This window comes from Python bivittatus, unplaced genomic scaffold (genome assembly GCF_059951505.1).
Source record: "Python bivittatus isolate LINGU-HERP-01145 unplaced genomic scaffold, Pbiv_v1 ctg000020_np1212, whole genome shotgun sequence".
Classification (NCBI taxonomy): domain Eukaryota; kingdom Metazoa; phylum Chordata; class Lepidosauria; order Squamata; family Pythonidae; genus Python; species Python bivittatus.
Window position 1 is genome coordinate 106,382,327 of NW_028277030.1, and position 18,308 is coordinate 106,400,634.

Here is an 18,308-nt window from a genome sequence, read left to right on the forward strand (position 1 = left end):
AGTGGATCAGGAGCAGGTTACCAATTACCATGGAAATTGCTCTTGAGATCATCTCTGAATGATAAGTAAAGACAAGATTTATGGCACTTTGGCAATTCTGGAGCTCCCCTTCAGTTGAAACTCATCAGGATCACCTGGGATGTATTTAAACAATACATCACCTAGTTTTATTGTTTTTATGTATAAGATGTTTTGTTGCTATTAAGATGCATTTTGCTTTGTTGAACTATTCGTTGTATGTTGTTACTACGTTTAGAAACTTTTTATTATAGTTTCATTTTAATGATCCCATTAAATCCTTTTATTATGATGATGTCTGTCTCTCTAGATGCTTTCACTGCAACAATGGAACATATATAAAAAGTTAGCACTGCTACTATTATGGTAGCAATATATTTGAGTCAAGAATGTAAACCCCACCCCCAAAAAAACTTCTATAGTCTTCTGCACTGCCTCCCTTTTAACTTTGATAAGATTTCCTCTTATACAGTATGTGCTCTCCTCTGCATGATCCTGATCCCACCTTAATCATGACACAAATTCGTCTCCCACTTTTAAGACAGGCACATGTTACAAACAATTTACAACAGGGTTCTTAAAGATTAACCAGCAGAGACTTTTTTGTTCCTCCAATGTTTCAGAACTGTTTACATGTCAATTAGTTTTGATAAGGCTAGTCTCCTTTAGAACAGGGTTTTACCTTAGTGTTTGGAGAGAAATTCTATTGTAAAGGAAGTTGGAGGTGCTGTTCTTTAAACAATCTCCTCTTGGGTAATTGAAATTAGTGTATTTCAGGATAGCAGGAAAGAGAAGAGGACAATCAGCAGCAAGGTAAATGAATTCAGTTACAGTGGCAATGGGCGCACGGTTGGAAGACTTGAAGGACCAGGTTAGGGACAGATAATAATGAAAAAGCTCTCATCTATGTGTTATTGGATTTGACTGCCTGAATGAGTCACGTTCAGTTATTTTCACTGGCTTCCCTTTTCTTGCACGCCAGCAATATATAGTATCTCTTCTACTAGAGGAGGTCCAGCACAGTTGTTGGCTTAGTACTTGATACATAAGCCTGGTAAGTGGTAGCAAGAGCTTTTTTGGCATTAATACAGTCCTTGTCAAACCATGGCTCGGAGTGGTACTGTTGCTGCCTCAAGGGTGCATTGTTACTATGGGTTAGATGCTGGCATCCTGGCATATCACACTGAGCTCCCAAAGCAGTGGCCCATCCATGGTGGACTGTCACATCCCCCCCAGAGATCTGGGAGGCGTATTTTTGCGAACTCAACACAGACAGCTCTGTTGAAAATGGATGCCCTGGCCAAATTATAGAAAACCTGCCAATGTGGGCACCAGTGACAGTGTCAGAGAACAAAAACCTTGTTGCCCAACTAAGACCGGGGAAGACTCCAAGAGAATACCTAATCCCTCCAAAGGCCATTAAAAATAACCTGGACTTCTGGGGCCCCACTCTGGCCTCACTCTTTACCTGCACTGACACCTAAGGCTGAGTCCCCAAGGACTGGGGCCTTGCAATCATTGTCTCTATATATAAAGAAGGGGGAAAGGATAAACCTGCTAATTATAGACTGATTAGCCTCCTCAACACAATCAGCAAACTCTACACAAGACACCTAAAATAGAAATTCCAGGACTGGCTGAAACATGAAAACATACTTGCAGAGGAGCAAGCTGGCTTTAAGGAAGGCCAACCCACAATTGATCAGCGCCTAGTACTCCATCATCTCAATGAAAAATACTCCTCCTGCAACACAACTTCCCCCTATGCCGCTTTCATAGACTTCAGCTTTTGATTCATATCTCAAACTAAACTGTGGAAAAAGCTGGAGGTGTCCTTGACTGACTGGTGTGTATCTCATTTAATATGTATGCTACATGAAGGGACCTCACTCAAAATAAGATGTAACCCCCAGGGCCATCTCACCAGTGCCACTGAAATTGAGAAAGGTGTCACGCTAGGCCTCATATTGGCCACACTCCTATTCACTGTCTATATCAACTCCCTGGTGGGCTATCTCCACAACACAGACTTTCACTCCCCAGAACATGCTGGAAGACACATCTACTCTATACAGATGCAGCAATACTTTCAACAGCACCTCTTGGCCTTAAAAGAGCACTGAGAGAGCTCTAGCACAGTACTGCAAGGAAAACTAGCTAGAACTCAATTATCAAAAAATTGAAATCATGACATTTGCCAAAAGGCCCAAGAACCATTCCTGGAGCACTGACGGCCACAACATCACACAGGTCTCTTGTTTCAAATACCTGGGGTAATCATTCATTTTGCCAGCAGTAGGATAGCCTACAGAGACTGCTTTGCTGAAAATGCACAAAGGAACTCATCTGCCATCCTTGAATTCATTAAGGCAAAACGTGGCCACTACATACCTGCAGCTCTCAAATGATTTGAAGCCAAGTCAGTAACACAGCTTCTCTATGGAGCCCAGCTAGGCCCCTTCTCCAATTTTGCAACATTATAACTGGCAGAATCCAAATTGTTAACATCAGCACTTCGAGTCCCCAATTATGTCTCTAATGCCACCCTGTAACTACAGACAGGCTTCATCAAAGTAGAGGTTAGAGTGTAGGAGACCATATTCAACTATTGGCTCTTTTTCCTCTTGGCCTTGCCCCATTAAATATGAGTGATGATTTTCAATTCACATGGAAATAGGCAGTGGCAACTAAAATCTCATCCTTGGACTTCTCTCCACATCTTCTACTCAGCATGGGATATGATCAGGCCAAAGCACTTACTAAACAGCATGTAGCAGACACAGAGTGCCAAATGGATCTAGCCAGAACCCCAAACTTCTTTGGCAGTGAATCCAATAGGTACTCTGCCTCCCCTATGGCATACTAACTAAACTCGAAGTACCTAGACACAGAAGGGCCTTTACTCCAGCTTGATGTCATGCCCTCCCCTCAGCTGTTGTTGAAGGCCAATACAGGAAGGTTCCTTACCTGGAGAAACAATGCCTCTGTCACCCTGGATACATAGAAACTATACAGCACATGCTTCTCCTGTGCCTGTACTACAGAGGCATGCATACTAGCCTCATCTTGCCGTAACTGTATAGATACCCAGGGCACACAGGAGAACTTTATACCACTCTGTTGCTTTCAGATACCAACCCTGCTACAACACACAATGTTGCCAGGTTCTGTGTAGCAACAGTCAAAATTCATCGGATGATGACCTGTGCTGTAAACTAGATTTAATTAGCATTTAGTTCGCCATATTAGAATGCTTTGTAACTTGATATAGTCTTCCACATACTAACCTTTTATGCTCCTCTATATCCATCTAATGCTCCTACCCCTTCTTTTAATTCTCACTTTTTATACAGGTGGTCCTTGCTTAAGGACCACTGGTCCAGCAACTGTTCGAACAGCGCAACAGCGCTGAACGAGTGGTATGACCGGTCATTCAAGTTCCAGCTATCACAGCATCCCCACGGTCACATAATAGCAGTCCAGACAATTCTTGTAATGGCAGAGGTGGTATAGAACTGTACTTCTTTAAATATACACAGATGCACTCTGCCATTACAAGAATTAGGCAGTGGATATACTGCAGCCCCACTGGCAGCCAGATTGTGTCTGCTCATTTTCTTTGGCAAAAATTAACTTTGGCTTATTGTCCACAAGTCTTAAAGGTCCCAATCCACTTTTTCTTCTTTAAAAGCTCTCCAGCTGGATAGAATATAAATTTCAAACAAAATCAGCATTTATTGTTTCATCTGCTGCCTCTTTCTTAAATCAAATGAGTATCTTCCTGGGCAGTGAATGTCAGTACCCTGCCATGCCACCTAATTGGTGACTTGGAACATCGGATCTGTATTCTTGATGCTATCTTGCATAGAAAAGCATGGCATGCTTGGAATAAAACTAAAATTTGGTTGCCAAATCTACTTAGCAAAATGTGCCAAAACTGACTTAGCACTAACTTTTCTATTAACAGAAAATGTTACATGTGGCACAGCAGCAAGTAAGGCTGGTAATTAAATTTATACCTCCTCTGTCACACTAGAAAGTATTTTGTGAAAGTCTCAATTGACAAAAGCCACAATGGGAAGCAGAGGTCAAAATCCATTGTTCCATCCAGTAAATGGTAAAGAGCATGAATTAAAGAATCAAAGGAAAGAAAAAAGTAAATATAGATGTACCTGTGAAACTGAGAAAAGGGAAGGATATAATTGATCTGAATGAAGATAACCTCCAACTCACTGAAATGAAGCTGCTGAATACATGCATGGAAACGAAGGTGTAGATTTAATGAAAGGGCTAACGTGTATACTAGTAGTATGCACTGGCATCACCAAACCTGGGTGTTTATAAAATTAAGGATTCATAGGCTGGTGATAATCATATATTACATTGCAGTCAACTGTGATAATAATAATTTTTAAAAAACAGAAATGAGTTTGGGAAAAATTATGCAACATTCTGGGGAACTATCATTTTGTTAGGTGACATAAATAGATGGGTGGGAAACAGATGAAAAGGTACAGGAAAATGACTGGCCCATTTGAAGACCAAAGAATGAAGGAGAAAGGGGATTGGTGAGTCTTTGCTTAGAGAAAGGTCTACTTGTTTTGACTCTCTGATTTAAATATAAGTCTATTAATGTGTACAAAGGAATGAATCAAATAGTATGACTGATTTGGGTATTTTGATGAAAGACTGAGAGAATTAGTGAAAAGAGAATATATGTAGCTCAGGGTTGCATTGATGCTTCCTTCCATCTGTCCATGACATGATGAAAATTCCTTAATCTCATAACACATGGACAGACTCAACCACAGTTTCAACTGAGAAACTGTCAGCATCTTAGATCAAGCTAAAACCAAAAATGTGAGGGAATTCCTGGAAGCTTGGTATTCAGGCAAGTCAGCCATCAATAGGCACATAGAGATAGACAACATTTACACAATATTCAAAAGAGACAATAAAAAGGAAACAAAAACACTAGAACACCTCCTCAGCAGCAATCAACACCCAGATAAGCAGGGATTAACATCAGTATGAACACCAGACAAACAATCAAGCAGTAAACAATACCCTAATCAAAGAACTACCAAAGAGAAAATAACACCTCCACCAACACTGACAGGGCAACCCACTGTATGTAAACAGAGAGCAAACCCCACTCCCTTCTAGCACTGAAGATGTTACCTAGCTGGGTAATGAAATGTCTGCATGAAAACAACCAAGCTCAGAGAACCCCAAGGACTCCACAGTTAGTGAAAAATACAAGGATGATGAGGGATACTCAATGCAACATAGACCCTTTTTTTTTTTCAAGAGTGAATCTTGAGGGGGAAAAACTGATTTGGAAGAAAAGGAAAGACATTTTTAAAACCAGAGTAAAAATAGAATGAGTACAGGAATAGAACACAGAAGTCCTGTATGAAAAAGTTTTAGAAGACTACCACCAAATAGAATGAGTGAAAAACGGATGTAAGGAAAGGGGATGTGGAAGCTGCTTCGGATGAAGTAAGAATTATGTGACAGAGTTCCAGAGAAGCATGGGGAGTTACAATAATAGAAAGTATAAGCAAAGATGCTTAGTAAAATCAAAAAGTGAAAGATGCTGTGGATGAGAATGCACATAAGAGAATGACTGCTTCAAAACAATGAAAGAAATGTACAATATGTGATGATTATTGATGATTATGTGCCATCAAGTCGTCTTCAACTCCTAGCGACCATACAGATAGGTTTTCTTCATGATGATCTGTCCCTAACCTGTTCTTTCAGGTCTCCAAATGGTGCACTCATTGCCAATGTAACTGAATCCATCCACCTTGCTGCTGATCGTCCTCTTCTTTTTCCTTGTACAATGTGTGTGTACAACGTGTACACAGAGAAAAACAGCATTACAGAGAACGTAGTCACAAAGAATAAGGAATGGTTACTTTTTCAAAGTGGGTAAAAAGGGCTAAATTAGTTCTTTGCCTGATTGGAAGCATTTCATAGTTTTCTGCCTTTTTGAATCAGGTAAATAAGTTTTGTGCTGTCCGAAAAATCTGGTCAAATAGTCATTCCAATCCTGTTGGGAGGACACCTCCACTCACCAATTTTCATAGGTTCAGAAAACACGGCAGACTATGGTTTGTCTAAAGTCAGGAAAAGAAGTCAACATAAACCTAAAACTCCTTAAGACTCTCCCTCATACCATAAAATCATGCAGTTTGTTTTAATATCTAAATCAGTCTATTTGAAATTCTGAGAAAAAAGTATTTTAAAGGAGTCATTGTTTCTCTTAAAAGGCAGTCTTGGCAAGTAGCTTTTCAAAACATAAAGGAATTCATTAAGGTATAAGCAAATTTAACTCCCAAGTTTAACTAAATTTCTGAGCCAAGATGGATCTAAGCTATAGGGCCACCTTGTCCCACATTCCAGTCTCAGCCAAGCATGTACTATTCAAGCCAATAGCTTTGCCTAGCCTGTTCAGTATCACCTTCTGATCTTCCCATTCCAGCACATTCTTGGCCCACTTCAAAGCAATAGTTCCCAACCTCCTTTCAATCAACTGTTGTAAATACAGAAACTCGATCTTAAACATAGCAGCAGATTTTCTTCATTTGAACTATGACAGTAATGGAACACTGTACAGGAAAAGTGTCGCTACAGAATTTGAGAAAACACACTGGCATGTAGTTTCAAATGCTAAGCCATGAATTTACCTTGTTCACTGAACAAAACCATGACTTACTTGAAAGACCTTTTCCCACTGTATCTCACAACCCAGTCTCCAATACAAGATTGCAATGGCCATAAATTCTTCCACAATATCCTCTCATATGACAGAAATATTACTATTAAGTTTAATAAAAATGCTTGCATTTGAAGAGCATCTTACCAATTTCAGTACAGACAGCATGTCAAAAGCACAAAAAAATTAATGTTACATTTATGTTGATTTGGCCAGTCTTCTGTGGAAAGTTGTTAACAGCATCCAGTGTCTTAAAGAAAATATGGCCATTTTGTGGTTCCAGTACATTGCTTCAGAAATGTTTGCTCTGCAGCTAATTTTATTAAGCACACTAATGTATTCTGAAGGAACAACCATTATCAAGTTTTCACACTGCTAAAAGAGTCAAAGGCAAAAAAAAAAAAAAAAAACCCACAAGTGAACAAACAATATTTTCCTTAGCTAACTCTAAAGCACAAATCGTTTAGGAAAAGATAGACCAAACTAGGACCAATTTGAAAACAATTACAATTCTTGATGTTTTCAGGGCACAGCAGATGTTTTTGAAGTACTTTCTACTTCAGAAATAGGTATAACCCAGACTTACAGAATGTATGGACAGAAAAACAAATATTACTATAACCACAAGATCCACTAATGCATCTGATCACACTGTCAGCCTAAGTATTTGTTATCAGAATCAAAAGAACCGAATATTTTCCATGCAAAAAGGTATTTCTCATTCTCTCACTGCCCAAGTATCATTTTCTAGGAACCAAATTTGCAGGACAGCAAACATTTTTAAGTTGCTATTATTGTTAGATAACTGGAACTCACTCTCTTCCATAACTACTGAATGTCACTCACAAATCTCTCAATATATCCTGTTCTACTTTCTTGCACATCCATGCAAGTCACACAAAAATTGTGTCAAAGTAAACACAGTAGCTTTTAAAAAGTGCTAAAAGATTCCAATGCCACAGAAACTACTTATTTCCAAAGCTGTATCAAACATCTACAATTTTTTACAGACTGGTTATGTTTAACAAACTGGAAGTATATAACACAGGCACAAGTGGTAAGAGACAAAAATGGCACTCATGCAGCCATTTCATTTACTAGCTCAAGGGAATGTTTACTCTTTTCTGCTTCATGGGATAGTATATAATACATGCAGAGGCCTGTGGTAACTTGCCTAGCGAAAGCCAAGTTCCTTATCACTCTGTTATACAAACAGAAATGTTCAAAAGGTATACAGATCTCACCTGGGAGAAATGAATATAAAGGATAGATGCCAACTCTGGCTATAAATAGGGAAGGTCACAAAACAGAGGAGGCTTCTCTTTTAACTACAATGTGCTCACTTCACATTGGCTGCCAAAAAGGCCTGGGGAAAGGTAACATTCCCTATCCTGCTACCCCATGCTTGCCCAGCCTATCAACTTCCACGGTGTTGGACTACAACTTTCATTTAACAGATGAAAAATCTCAGAACTTTTTCCCCTCTCCAAACATGAGCTGATACAGAAAGTATTGGTTAAGTATTACTGAATACATTATTATAACTAATTCAAAATCATCAAGAGACTGGGGTGGTAGAAAAAAAATGTGCCCAGATATTTAATTGCTATAAGTGATCTATTAAATTGTGTTAATAAAAATATTCCTTTAGTATTTGTGAAACTTGTTTTAAGCACTTCTAAAAATGTAATGAGCAGCTAGCACTGTGTGATTTTGATTTGTTAACTGTTTAGTTAACAGTTATTTTATACAGCTTTCACAGAGGATTTTCCTGAAATTCAACTGATTCCTTTTAGTTAACAGTTATTTTATACAGCTTTCACAGAGGATTTTCCTGAAATTCAACTGATTCCTAAAAGAAATCTCAGTATAAAGTAGTTTTTCATGAAGGTTCATTACTGAAAGAAAGATTTGGAACCTGGCTTCTTTCAATATATTAGCCTTAATTTGACTAGTACAAGTTTTTACCCATTACATTTTAAAATGTATACTGTACGTATGTTTTTATTGTTGCTGATGGTTACTTGCTATTTCTTTCTGGCTTTGAGGAACAGCTCTCTCTCTCTCTCTCTTCCTTCCACTCCCCATCTCTTTTGTGTCTTGTCAAAGATTGTGAGCCTGATCACAGGGCCATTTCTCTTTACTAACTGATGAGCAACTCTTTCTCTGAATATATAGTAAAATTTCAACATCAATGCTAAACAGATCTGTCAAAAACCCTTTCTTTATATGTCAATTTGTATGCGCAGTGTAACATGCAGTGACAGACTTTTAGTCTTTTCAGAAGTTTCCATCTTCAGATCGTTATTTTTCTGTAAATTCAGAGACTCACCTCCAAAGTTAGCAAGTCGTCCAATTCGAGTAACAGGCACTTTTCGCTCTCGGGCACGTTCACTGAGCTGCAAGATTTAAAAGAAAGTATACCATCAAATAGATGCTTGTTTTGCTAATAAACAATAAAAACCCAACCTTTCATAAGCAGATGGTCTAAAACACAGTTTTCTCCCACATACTGGGAAATTCTGCCACACAAATAGCATTATTTCAAAATTATTTAAAGAAATACACAGCTACTGTTAACTACCCAATTTATACATCTGTTCAGAGATTCATGGGACTATTAGAAACTCAGCCATGGTGCCATTTACACAAGGACTTTGCTTTCCCTACCCTAGCGCCTTGTTTAATACATATTTTGTTCTGTGAAAAACAATGTGAACAAGGGATTATTGTTATTTGCCTTGGCTTAATCAGGGCAGGCACTGCTGTCAACTTCAAATTCCATTTTTTATGTGTATCTTGTTTTAGGCAGAACTTGGCCTTTCTTGGCTGTAGTTTGGCCTGCTGTAGGTCCCTACTTTCCTGCAAAAGTCTTCATTTCAAGTAGAGTACACTGAAACATCAGGCGGGCATTAATATGGCCAGAAGCAGTGAGAAGCCAGGAGAGTCGGTACTTAAGAGAATTTCCTCTAAAACTGTTCTACATACATGTTTTGACTTTTTTTTTTCCAATAGTCAAATTCACTAGAAATAGCGTTTTTGTTTTAAAGCAATATATACTTAGGGTGATTTTCTAAGTCATTCTCATCATTCATTTCCTTGAAGTGATTATCACATGTTCTATTCAACTGTTTCCTTTTAAGCTAGCACTCCCTAACTTAATGCTCTCCATCTGTATTGGGCTTCAACTCCCATAATTCCAACCCAGCATGGCCAATGGAATTATAGGAACTGAACTGCAACACATTTGGAGGGTACCAGGTTATGAAGGTTGTTTTAAACTATGACTTTTTGAGTTAAAAGTCAACTTCCAATAAACAGAATTTTCTCTTCTAAAAAATCCAAAGCAGAAAGGATTATAAGCAAACTTGTGCTGCACCTGTTTGACTTTTAATTTGACAGACACACAAAAAGCCACACATGAAAAACAACAAACAAAGCTTAGCTTCTTAACGATTCCAACTATTTAGCAAAATATCAAGTGTCCAGCAAAGGAAAGATGAACACCTGTTAAAAGTTAAAAAGATGTCTATTTCTAGGGAATATTGTGACCCCTCTAAACAAATGTCTAGTTGTTAGGAGAGTTGAGTTAATTTTGAGAGGACGCCCATACACATCTTGTTTAGAAAAGCAGAACTAAATAAAATACTACATTATTTTAAGCTCTCCCTACTCTGAGGTTTGATTGACAAAACTTCAAAGAAAGTTTGAAACAAGAATGAAAAAAATTAAATGATTTTTTTTTAAATTGCAATTCCAGATAAATTAATCAGCTGTTTAGAAATCCCTTTAGTAAAAAAAAAAAAAAAGTAGTAAGAATCTTGGAAATGTGCATGATTCATAAGTAAAAAAGCTAGAAGGGAAGCAGTCTGTGCCATGTGTATCTGAATATAAAATCTCTCTGCTAGTCCATTCCAGGAACATGTGGTCAGAAAGAAAACACATTCATATAAATAAGCTACAGGCAGATTCACACATTATGTTATTTCCCTAGAAAGGGAAGGGCACGGTAGAGTTCAAGATACATGTCAGCTAGGATCTTGTCAAATGAACTAATAGGTTAACAGGACCCTTACCTTAAATAAATAACAAGTTCACCTACTTATACCACATGAATATAACAGAGGTGTTAGCCTTTCTCAGTATATTTCACACTGTATGTACTGCTCTGAAGAGAGGCCAAAAGTCAGGGTAACTGAAAACAATGGGAACGTACCATACTTCCAACACAACCCAGACACCAAGGAACTGAATAGGGAGATTGGTGACATAAAGGTTATTGTACCAGAAGCTTCTCAACTTCTGTGAAATAGCATACTTACCATCTGTTTGTGGGGCTTGTTCTGTGGATCTGCTTTAGCTTGCCTGGCTTTGTCAATGTCTTCAGCTGTTAGTCCACCAACAGGGGAATGATCTTGGTGAAAAGGCCGGGTTTGCCCATAGACAGGAACAAAAAGATTCCCAGGGTCCCTAAAGCCTCCAAAGAGCTTTGTATTCATTTTGGCAGAAATGGGGTTCTGACTTGCAGTGGCATCTCCACTCCCACCATTTTGATAAGGTCCTTTGGCCTCATAAGAATAAAATGGGCCCTCTGTACTACTGTGCTTGTGAGGCTGGTCTTGAGGAAGGGGAGAGAAGTCCTCTGTTATACCTCCCAACTCTGACTCTGAAAAGTTATATTCTTTTCCAAAGTCCTCACCAATATCTTTCAAGTTTTCCTGTTGTTTGCCCAGTTCCTGAAAACAAAGCATTGAAATTAGTTTTCCAGTAAAATATAGCTGAAAACGCAAAAATCTTCCAATCAATATGAATACAAATATACTGAGTACTCAGTGCTTTTTCAAACAAAAAGGCAAAGTTAAGTTGTAGTCTTCAGATGACAACTCCTGTCTCCTATATTCATCCTACCTTTAGACTTATTGCCTGCAGGAGGATGTCTCAGCCTGTGAACCCTGCCAATATCATGCTAGAACTTTCTTGTAAGTAGAGATAATTTTGCACTCACATTCTTACCTCTATACAACTGGAATCCTGAGTGTTGCCCATGGGCACTAATATGCCCAGCGTCACTTCCACTGATGCCCCTAGGACTTTGTGCCTAATGTGTTCCATCACTGGCCACATTACCACTCCAGCCATTCAGTTAATGGGCAAATTCCCTCCTCTCCTCCAAACAGCAATTCCAGATGTACCCACTGATCAAATGAGCTATAAAGGTTTGTTGTATTCCCCAACCTGATGCCTATCATCCACCACACTAAAACTCTGTGAATTATGGCCCTAAAACTCTGAATGATAGCAGGATGTGGGAAATTCATTTCTCCTTAACAATGAAATGCAATATCTTCACATTGAACCAATATCCAAATTCTCAGTGTGAAGACTTGTTTTAGAGTAAAATTTTTCATCAAGTTAATTTTTTGCTCTTCCTAACATGAAAACAGGGAAATACACACTGCAGGTATTTTTTAGGCAGACATACCTACCACCATTCTGTAGAACAGCAAGTCTAGGTTTAACAAACTTCACACACACTTTTTCAAAATGCAGTTAGCCATTGTGAGGGTTGCAGGCAGGACTGGAAATATTATGTGCAAGGAAAAGGAATTAAGCATTACCCTCCCTACTGATAGTATCAATAAAAAACCTCTCCAAAAACCATTCTTCAAGTGGAGAAGGGAAATTCTTGAGAATGCAGCAGGAAGAACTAAACTCCTCTTGCTACCTATATGGTCTCAATCCTGCTGAGAGAAACTGGGCATGGTAAAAAAAGCAAGTGCACTACCATAAATGTACACTCATAATTAGCTCATTATTATTGTTGTTATTATTATTGCCTGATGAATGCAGTGTACAGTGGGGCAAAAAAGTATTTAGTCAGCCACCAATTGTGCAAGTTCTCCCACTTAAAAAGATGAGAGAGGCTTGTAATGTTCATCATAGGTATACCTCAACTATGAGAGACAAAATTGGGGGGGGGGAATCCAGAAAAGCACATTGTCTGATTTTTAAAGAATTTATTTGCAAATCATGGTGGAAAATAAGTATTTGGTCAATATCAAAAGTTCATCTCAATACTTTGTTATATATCCTTTGTTGGCAATGACAGAGGTCAAACATTTTCTGTAAGTCTTCACAAGGTTTGCACACACTGTTGCTGGTATTTTGGCCCATTCCTCCATGCAGATCTCCTCTAGAGCAGTGATGCTTTGGGGCTGTCGCTGGGCAACACGGACTTTCAACTCCCTCCAAAGGTTTTCCATGGGGTTGAGATCTGGAGACTGGCTAGGCCACTCCAGGACCTTGAAATGCTTCTTATGAAGCCACTCCTTCGTTGGCCGGGCGGTGTGTTTGGGATCATTGTCATGCTGAAAGACCCAGCCACGTTTCATCTTCAATGCCCTTGCTGATGGAAGGAGGTGTTCACTCAAAATCTCACAATACATGGCCCCATTCATTCTTTCCTTTACACGGATCAGTTGTCCTGGTCCCTTTGCAGAAAAACAGCCCCAAAGCATGATGTTTCCACCCCTATGCTTCACAGTAGGGATGGTGTTCGTTGGATGCAACTCCGCATTCTCTCTCCTCCAAACACGACGAGTTGAGGTTAGACCAAAATGTTCTACTTTGGTTTCATCTGACCATATGACATTCTCCCAGTCCTCTTCTGGATCATCCAAATGCTCTCTAGCAAACCTCAGATGGGCCCGGACATTTACTGGCTTAAGCAGGGGGACACGTCTGGCACTGCAGGATTTGAGTCCCTGGTGGCATAGTGTGTTACTGATGGTAGCCTTTGTTACTTTGGTCCCAGCTCTCTGCAGGTCATTCACTAGGTCCCCCCGTGTGGTTCTGGGATTTTTGCTCACCGTTCTTGTGATCATTTTGACCCCACAGGGTGAGATCTTGCGTGGAGCCCCAGATCAAGGGAGACTATCAGTGGTCTTATATGTCTTCCATTTTCTAATTATTGCTCCCACAGTTGATTTCTTCACACCAAGCTGCTTGCCTATTGCAGATTCAGTCTTCCCAGCCTGGTGCAGGTCTACAATTTTGTTTCTGGTGTCCTTCAACAGCTCTTTGGTCTTGGCCATAGTGGAGTTTGGAGTGACTGTTTGAGGTTGTGGACAGGTGTCTTTTATACTGATAACAAGGTCAAACAGGTGCCATTACTACAGGTAACAAGTGGAGGACAGAGGAGCCTCTTAAAGAAGTAGTTACAGGTCTGTGAGAGCCAGACATCTTGCTTGTTTGTAGGTGACCAAATACTTATTTTCCACCATGATTTGCAAATAAATTCTTTAAAAATCAGACAATGTGATTTTCTGGATTTTTTCCCCCATTTTGTCTCTCATAGTTGAGGTATACCTATGATGAAAATTACAGGCCTCTCTCATCTTTTTAAGTGGGAGAACTTGCACAATTGGTGGCTGACTAAATACTTTTTTGCCCCACTGTAACTACATTAATTTCAAGTGCATATTTTTTTTAACTCTTCAATATATACTAAAGAAAACCTGCTTTTGGAGTAGATTAATTTTATTATCTAAGTTAATATGGCTAGAATTATACTGTGTTAAATGTTTTATAGTGTAATTCTCAAAACTCAGTCATATTGATTATAATGGAACTACGGTCTAAATAATTATGCAATGAAGTACCCAGAAAACATCAGTTTCATAGTCACTGTAATCCTAGGCATATCAACTCAGAAGTCAGGTGTACTCATTTCAAGGGGATTTACTCACAAGTAGGGCTGAATAAAAGTACAATTTTTATGGTTTTCACATGCAAGACATGGGGAAAGAAGACAATAGCAATTATTTATCAATGGGAGAGTGGAGAGACAGAGAAAATTCAAACAAACACATAGCAATGTTTTTACCTGCATTTTCCCCATAGCAGCACTGAACTGCTCCTCAGCAACAGCCTGAAAGCTCCGGGCTATGGTTACTGCGTCCCCGCCGAGGATTACTTGTCGGAGCTGTCCTGCCTGTGTCTCTAGGACTGCCTTACTGAGCTTTGTCAATCCTCGCATCACCATGATGGCATCACCTGCCATGACTGATCACCTCTGGCGCTGGAAAACATAAGATAACAGTCAGGTAAAAGCCAAGATATGAGAGTCCATGAATACACACACACATTCTATGGGTTGAGTGCTCATTGCAGGGTTATCTACTTAATACTTTCACAGAGCTGAATGAATGAAAAGATCCCTGCTTAGGTAGACAAAACAACATCACAAGTGTGTATGGATTCCTGTGTATGATAATGCTATTTGTCTACACAAGACCTGCATATAAGTAAGTATCTAGTGTGAAAATGATGCCACAAATTTTTTTGGCAAAAAAAACAAAACAAAAGAAACTACTGGCAATATTCTTCTGAACTTTGTCTAGCTCTGTTCCCTATATATTCTAGGATAGCAATGGGAAATCCACAGGACACATTCAGCTCCTCACCCGCTGTTTTGCAGTTTTTAGAGCTCCTCAAGATGTTACTGCTGAAATACAGCAGAAATTATCATTATAGGAAGGCATGATTTTGGTGGGAAAGGAAAGTGCACACTATAATATAATTATTATTATTAAAAATACTATTCTTAAACTGCAAAAAATAAACCCCAAAGGGGCAAAAATCCAATCTCACCTCCTTCTATGACACAGTCCCACTACTATTTTTCTCTGCCTTGCTCACTGCCATCTCTTCTGCACACTCTTTTCCTGGCTTCACCTACGTAAATACCATATAAGAGTTAATATAAACCTCATCCCCACCAAAGTCATCTAACCAAATTTGAAAATCCAGTTAACCTTGAAGAATCTTTTCTTCTGACTCAGTGCACAACTAACATATAAAAAGCACTACAAACAATGAAAACTCTAATATTTTTGCCAAAACGATGCTTACTCACTATTTCAATTTTAATATTTTGTTTAAAATACCAGAGCTATTTCGTCCAACATTCTATCCAGCATTCAAAGAAACATGTAGTAAATTTCTTCTTCTGAAGGGCTTATGTTTTCAAAACAACACACCCACATGCCATGCATTGAAAAGGAGGAGGTCTGATCTGCTGTTCAAAAGGAAAGACAAGTGCATTTGGGTCCAGTTAAGTAGTTATTTACCCAAGCTAATCAAATTGGAATCATGGAAGTCACAATTCCATCCCATCTAAAGGTAACCAGATTGGGAGAGGTTCCTGAATGCTATGAAAATAAAATACCTTATCCCAAGGTTAACTAGAACCCACTGGATCAATTGTCTTTGTGATTGTTATAAAGAAATCTCTGTCCTTCTTATCTCCTATAGTTTTAAGTGATCCAAGGAATGACTGAAAAACCAAATAGTGACTTGCAACCATATAAAGACCTCAAGGTCTGACCCAGCTCATTGTTCTATATCTCTCAGCAGGCTAACTATCAATCCATATGGCAGAGAATTTGACCTACAGTGAAAGCCCTGTAGATGTGAATTCACTAAATTCTCAACTGGTCATATGGGTACCATAAATGGTACTGAGAGGCAATCTAGACAGGACATATAATAAGCCACTGAAACTTTAATTTAGTTTTTAAAAATGATCATAAACAGTAAAATATAATAAAGTGCCCGTAAACAATGATTATTTAGAATTATCTGTATGTTATCTACTCAGGCAACTTTAGGTGACTTAAATGCTAAGTACTTATACAATTTAGGACTATTTCTGATTAGTTGAGTATTTAACACAATAGATAACAAGGCTGTGCAGTGCATCAGATTCAAGTCCCAAAAAATGGTTTGCAACATATGAGCATAGGAACATAGCATCTGTCTGCCACTCTTAAAAGCAGGAGGGATAGTGCAGCTGCTTTAAAGAACTGCAGACACAATCCAAAACACTGCATATTAGTCCTCGCTTACCAACCACTCATTCAGAGACTGTTTGAAGTTGTGATGGCACTGAATGAGTGGTACTTACGACAGGTCCTCAAAGTTCCAGCCATCACAGAGCTCCTGAGGTCATAAGATTGCAATTCGGGCACTTGGCAACTAGCTCACACTTATGACACTTGCAGCATCCTGTGGTCACATGATTGCCATTTGTGACCTTCCCTGCTGGCTTTCCACAAGCAGTCAATGGGGATGCTGGCAGAGAAGGTCACAAGTCACTCTGGTAAGTCCCCCTGCCCTTTCTGTGCTTGTGCCACACCATGCCATCCATCCCCCAGCCTTCCTGCACTTGTGCTGTCATATCATGCACCCCCAGGCAACCTGCATCAGGCCTCCCAAGCCCTCCCCCCAGCCCACACACAGCCTGTGCTGGGCCTCCTCCACCCCCCTGCAGCACTCCCACACTCCTTATCTGGGACTCCCACCGCTTCCCACTTTACGACCCACACTTTTTGGGGTTATGACAGCAACCAGGATTGCTGGGATTGTCATCGCTAAGCAATATGATCACATGACATAGCGTTTTACGACTGTATCACTTAGCAACGGCAATCCCAGTCCCAATTGCTGCTGTAACCCGAGGACTACCTATAGACAAATCATTTCTCTAAAATGCAAGTGTTTCTCTTAGCTAAACATTTTCAGCAAAGGTTAAGAGAACTAGAAGAATGGCTATTGGAACCAAAATTATACAAGTGTTAATTAGCAAATGAAAAAAGTAAATTAAGACTTTTACTAAGAAAGTAAATTTACTTTTGATAGGAATTCTGGGAGCTCCAGACCAATACACTAGGAAGGTACTATTAAGGAGATTGGCTCTAATTATTACTGTGCATATCTCAACATAAGCATATGAAGTATTGCAAATGTTCGTTCATGCTCTTGCTTTGTGGGGTGCCACAGGGTTCAAACTCTCCCCATTCCTGTTTAACATCTACATGAAGCTGTTGGGTGAGGTCGCCTGAAAGCACAGGCTGAGGTATCAACAATATGTAGATGATACCCAGCTTTATAGCATTACCCCGGGCTGTCCAAGTGATGCCATGGAGGTTCTCTCTCAGTGTTTGGAGGCTGTAGGGATTTGAATGGGGCAGAACAGGCTTCAACTCAACCCTAGCAAATGTGAGTGACTTTGTTCTGGATGGGGTTGCACTGCCCCACAGAACCTGAGTACAATTTGGGAGTCGTCCTCAACTCATGGCTCCTGTTTAAGATCAGTGACCATGACAGCATTTACACAGCTTCATACTGTGTGCCAATTACTTCTTTTCCTGGCCTGGGAGGCTCTGCTCACAGTCACTCACACTTTAGTTATCTCCCAGATGGAGTACTGCAGTATGCTCTATATGGGATGACCCTTGAAGAGTATCCAGAAGCGGCAGTTGATAAAAAATGCAGCAGCCTGTGCAGTTATGGGCACTTCTTGATCTGTATATGTTACACATCTGCTCCACGAGCTGTATTGGTTGCCAATATGTTTCTGGGTACAAATCAAAGTGTTGGTGGTTACTCATAAAGTTTTCCATGATCTTGTCTACCTGTCCCATCACAACTGGCAGGAGAGGCATGTTACGGGTTTCATCCATTAAAGTGTGTCACCTGATGGGGCCCAAAAAGAAAGCCTTTT

At 39.5% G+C, this 18,308-nt stretch overlaps 1 protein-coding gene across 3 annotated transcripts in view; it reads right to left on the reverse strand.

The window, feature by feature from the left end:
- Positions 1-18,308, reverse strand: part of COQ8A (coenzyme Q8A) — a 73,264-nt gene that overhangs the window by 36,583 nt on the left and 18,373 nt on the right. For 2 of the 3 annotated variants that reach the window (XM_088145934.1, XM_025168751.2), the window contains exons 2-4: positions 14,628-14,822; positions 11,065-11,478; positions 9,075-9,141 (exon numbers count right to left, since the gene is read on the reverse strand). In XM_088145934.1, the coding sequence (XP_088002060.1) occupies positions 9,075-9,141; positions 11,065-11,478; positions 14,628-14,804 (658 nt within the window). In that variant the 5' untranslated portion in view covers positions 14,805-14,822. Of the gene's footprint in view, positions 1-9,074; positions 9,142-11,064; positions 11,479-14,627; positions 14,823-15,394; positions 15,479-18,308 lie in introns of all 3 variants that reach the window. The other variant, XM_088145927.1, reaches the window with a different exon arrangement.